The 1,298-nt window shown below is 31.6% G+C and overlaps 1 protein-coding gene across 1 annotated transcript in view; it reads left to right on the top strand.

Annotated features, from left to right (window-relative positions):
* The window catches only part of LOC119409678 (meprin A subunit beta-like), a 27,824-nt gene extending 26,907 nt beyond the window's left edge, over window positions 1-917 (top strand). Inside the window, exons 23-24 of the mRNA XM_037676579.1 lie at window positions 208-258; window positions 839-917. Coding sequence (XP_037532507.1) covers window positions 208-258; window positions 839-917 — 130 coding nt within the window. The remainder of the gene's footprint in view (window positions 1-207; window positions 259-838) is intronic.
* Window positions 918-1,298: the final 381 nt, after the last annotated feature.

Here is a 1,298-nt window from a genome sequence, read left to right on the forward strand (position 1 = left end):
GATGGATGGATGGATGGATGGATGGATGGATGGATGGATGGATGGAGTTTTCAGCCCCAACCAGACAGATTTTTGGATTACAAAAGTGGTTATGATGAGGTCTTGCTTTTCATATTTTGTAACATAGTTATTACTTAGAATTAATTATTCTAACATTGTTTTTTATACTTCCTTTTTGTTTTTAGTAATGCTGTGATTTTTTTTCAGGCTCTCAACTACCACCAGTCCACCTCCTCCAACAACAAAAGATGACAGAAGGTAACTTGAACTTTTTAAACTTGCAACAATTGTTGTAAAAAGCTATAATGGAATAAAGAACATAAAAATGATGTAAAAATTTACATTACTTTCATAGGTGAATTCATTTCATTCATTCATTCTTTCATTCATTACTCACTTGTAAATGAGTCGTCGAGGCTCAATGTGATTTATCTGTTTAAATAAAGGTTGAATTTACATAAAAATTACATTATAAAGGTGTAGTTTATCCTACGTTGCTTTTAGATCAAATTAAAACTTTTTTTCCCTGTGTGTTTTGGTTATTTGTTACAAAAAAGCAATTGCACTTACTGACACCAAAACCAAAACCAGGTCTGAAAAATGGATTTTATTTTATTTTTTGTCAAAATTCTCTGCATTGTTTTACTGGAAAATACAATTTATGTGAATGCAAATATATTAATGCATGCACATAATGGTATAAATCAAGAGTTAAGAGTTATGTATTTAAGTGAGACGATCAAAAAGCTCAATAAGCCACAAAGTGGCTAATTTAGCTGCTTAAACTACTTACCATTTATTGTATATAATGCTGTGATTGTATTTCTTTCTGCTGTAGTATTTTTGGGTTCGCTCCTGCTGTGGTGTCCTCTCCCTTCCTCATTCTCCTGCTGACGTTGCTGTTTTTGGTTCAGTAAGGTGCTCCTCCAATTCACATCATCTGCCTCTGAAATGACAGCATCATAAAGTTTCTAATACACAGTATATGTTTTGCTTTTAAAATGATTAAAGAGCAATCCTACCATGTTTTTCCAGGAATATGTTGGGTGTATGGGTTTATTGCTAAACTTGAAAAGTCAAGCATACTTGTGTATAATTAACATAAAATGTCTCATTATCCCTCTGCTATCATGACATTTGGTGATGTAACCATTTTTGTTGGAAAGGATTTGTACATTATTAATTAAAAAACTGATTTGTTTTTGTGATTATGAATGCAGTTGATCATATTATGAATGCTATATTTAACCACATGCTAATATATTTTACTATAGGTCTTGGTGGTTGTCAAAAAATAA

Source organism: Nematolebias whitei, chromosome 5 (genome assembly GCF_014905685.2).
Source record: "Nematolebias whitei isolate Nwh7 chromosome 5, NemWhi1, whole genome shotgun sequence".
NCBI classification, from domain to species: Eukaryota; Metazoa; Chordata; class Actinopteri; order Cyprinodontiformes; family Rivulidae; genus Nematolebias; species Nematolebias whitei.